At 41.5% G+C, this 2,893-nt stretch overlaps 1 protein-coding gene across 1 annotated transcript; it reads right to left on the minus strand.

Annotated features, from left to right (window-relative positions):
- Positions 1–1,121: 1,121 nt before the first annotated feature.
- hoxc6ba (homeobox protein HoxC6ba) lies at positions 1,122–2,660 on the minus strand. The gene is made up of 2 exons (NM_001141667.1): positions 2,261–2,660; positions 1,122–1,510 (listed from the first exon to the last, which is right to left on the minus strand). Exons 1-2 carry the CDS (start codon positions 2,658–2,660, stop codon positions 1,212–1,214), a joined length of 699 nt encoding a protein of 232 aa, NP_001135139.1. The 3' UTR covers positions 1,122–1,211.
- Between the last annotated feature and the right edge of the window lie 233 nt (positions 2,661–2,893).

The raw sequence follows: 2,893 nt of genomic DNA on the forward strand, positions 1-2,893 counted from the left end.
TTGTGGGATTTGCTTTTCCTCTACTCTCCCCATCCACATTTTCCAACATTTCTGTAGCTATTTGAAAAATAGTTCACTGCGTTGCTTTCACAAAATTAGTGTGCCAATTTATATTGCTTTAACATCTCAGTGAAAGCCTATACCACACTGAGTCACTGACAAATGTAAAAACTTTTTTTTAAACTCCAACCACCAGGCTTTCTCCTCCTTTCTTTAAGTGGCGAAGCTTTGAAATCACGAATAACGTGGAAGAACCATTATATAGATAGGGTGGCTGGCTTTGGGTCTGTTATATGACGAATAAAAAACGTGAACAATGATAATGTACATATTTTACCTGCATGGAGGGCTATAATTGAGAACTAGACCAACTTGGTATGATGGGCGCAAAAACATGGACGACAAACTTTTTTCATTAACAGTTTTATTAAATATGACTTGAGGTGAATTTCATAGCCTTCATCACTGTTATTGTTTTATTTGGGATTTTCAACTAACACTACAATTCAAGCCACATCGGCCAGTTATGATTTGACCACATACTCAATGTAGGCTAGCCTACTGGTACATATCTAAACATAAATAAAGTAGGCTAGCTAATACAAAGAAGGTGCGGGATGCGGACGAATGCTCTCACAGGACTAAGGCGTGTAATATAGATATACATATATTTACAAACATATCAACAATTTAGGTAGTGTGAGTCGTTATTATTCAGCATAGTTTTTTTCGCACAACAAAACAGCAAAACGAAGAAGAAAAAACATAAATGGGTTACTCAAGCGGATGTAACGCTTATACCTTCCTTCATATCTTATGACAATTACTTTTGTAAAACATATTGCCAACATCATAGGTGTATAGACATCTGAGAACCACTGTTTTTCATTGCTGTCAAACAGCATTTAAGAACATTTAATGATGAATGTCTTCGCGTTACACACAGTTTGGGTATATAAGGGAATGTCAAGTAAGGAATGAAATGATGTGGTCACGGTGAAATGTTCATATCCAATACAGAAAGAAATGAAAAAGGCAAACATTGATGTCTGAAGATATGTAGCGTCCACATTGCATTTAACGCAGCCACATATTAATACACTAGTTTCTTTATTGTGCCAAACAATAGTTGATAGGTAGGCTACTTGATAGGTAGTTAAGTTTTCCTCACAGAACGGCGGATTGATGCATATAGTAAGTTAGGAAGTCGTTCATTCTTTCTTCTCTTCTGTCGCCTCTTCTGTGTCCTCTTTACCCGTGTCTTGACTCACCCCTGCCGAAACACTTTCGGTGAGAGTCGAAGTTAGATTGCTTTCCTTTTTCCATTTCATCCGGCGATTCTGGAACCAGATTTTTATCTGACGTTCGGTGAGACAGAGTGCATTGGCGATTTCGATACGTCTGCGTCTCGTCAAGTAGCGGTTGAAATGGAATTCCTTTTCGAGTTCTAGAGTTTGGTACCGGGAGTAAATTTGGCGGCCTCTTCGTCTGTCAGAACCGTATCCAACTCCTGAGTGGAAACACAATTTAAATTAGCATAATCAGGAAATATATTTTAAAGTAAGCTATATGCAATGTCACTACCCCAGCGTTTCCCAAACTCGGTTCTCGGGACCTCAAGGGGTGTACGTTTTAATTTTGCCCTAACACTACACAGCTGATTCAAATGATCAACGCTTGATGATTAGTTGCTTGTTTGTATAATGGTAGGCAAAAACCAAAACGTGCACCACTTGGGGTCCCGAGGACCGAGTTTGGGAAACCCTGCACTACCCAAACACACATAATCACAAAAACCCACGGAAATAATCGATATAGGCCTTCATTCATAATCATTCGCAGTCTAGGATATAGCCTTATCGTGTCCGGTTTTTCATGCTAGCCTATGTTTTGAAATTATCTAAATAAACAACAGTTGTGGTAGCCTATGTACTGACGCAACACACACACCACACACACGCACACTTTCGCTATCAGGGGAACCCAGTCTACTGAGTAATATTTGAAGAGATTATACTCCTCTTAAAATTCCGTGAACTCTGGTATGGGTAACAAAAAGATAGGGAAATAGGGGTGGACTGTGACGGAGAACAGCGGATAGTTTGTCCAAAAGGGATTTCCTACGAAGATAAAAGGTCTTTATTGCCGGCGACAGGGTGCTGCTGTAGTATAATGGTTTATGGGGTGATAAAAAGTAGCTTCCCTAGTCGTAAAATGGGCCAGCTCGTCTAATTTATCTCTGGGAGTTGGTAATACTTACCGCTATGAGAGTTCATCCGCTGCATCCACGGGAAGATCTGAATGTTCCCCTTCTGTTCCTGCGAGCCGTTCCTGCCCTGATCAGACGGGTAATCCTGGGGGAGTGAGGTTTGTGCACCTTGTCCCAAACTGCTCTGCCTACAGCTGGGCAGCACGTCCTTATCTTGGTAAAACACGTTGGATCCATACTCGTACGGTCCCCTGCTCGAGCCGAACACCACGTTGTCTTGGGGCGAATAGAAAGGAGAGGAATATATCCGATTTTGGGCCACAGCGGCTCCGTAGGATGAGTAGTGTCGAACAGCGTCATAGGTAGCTGAGTTTAGGGCCACGTTAGGTAAAACCTCTTGACCACCAGCTAAATGGCATGAGAGCGACGGGTTTGCGAAATACGAATTCATACCTTGCCTCTCTCCCTTGCTCCCTCTTTCTCTTTCCCTCCCTCCCTTTCAATCTCACCTCTCTCTCTATTCTCCCTCTCTCACACTAAGTCACTCTCTTTTTTTTTCTCTGTCAGTCTATCTTTTAATACCGGCACGCTGAATGATTTCTTTATAATGTATTTCTAGACACCAATAAAGACACAAGGTACAAAGCCGAATGTTGTTGCTAAAGCCTCACTCTAGGATGGACA

The sequence above is a fragment of the Salmo salar genome, chromosome 12 (genome assembly GCF_965601325.2).
Source record: "Salmo salar chromosome 12, fSalSal1, whole genome shotgun sequence".
In the NCBI taxonomy this organism is placed as follows: domain Eukaryota; kingdom Metazoa; phylum Chordata; class Actinopteri; order Salmoniformes; family Salmonidae; genus Salmo; species Salmo salar.

Excerpts from the sequence above, each read along its gene's own strand:
- hoxc6ba (NM_001141667.1), bottom strand. The coding sequence starts at position 2,660 with ATGAATTCGTATTTCGCAAACCCGTCGCTCTCATGCCATTTAGCTGGT. Across the intron at positions 1,511-2,260 it reads GCGGATGAACTCTCATAGCG|GAGTTGGATACGGTTCTGAC; the intron begins GTAAGTATTACC and ends GTTTCCACTCAG.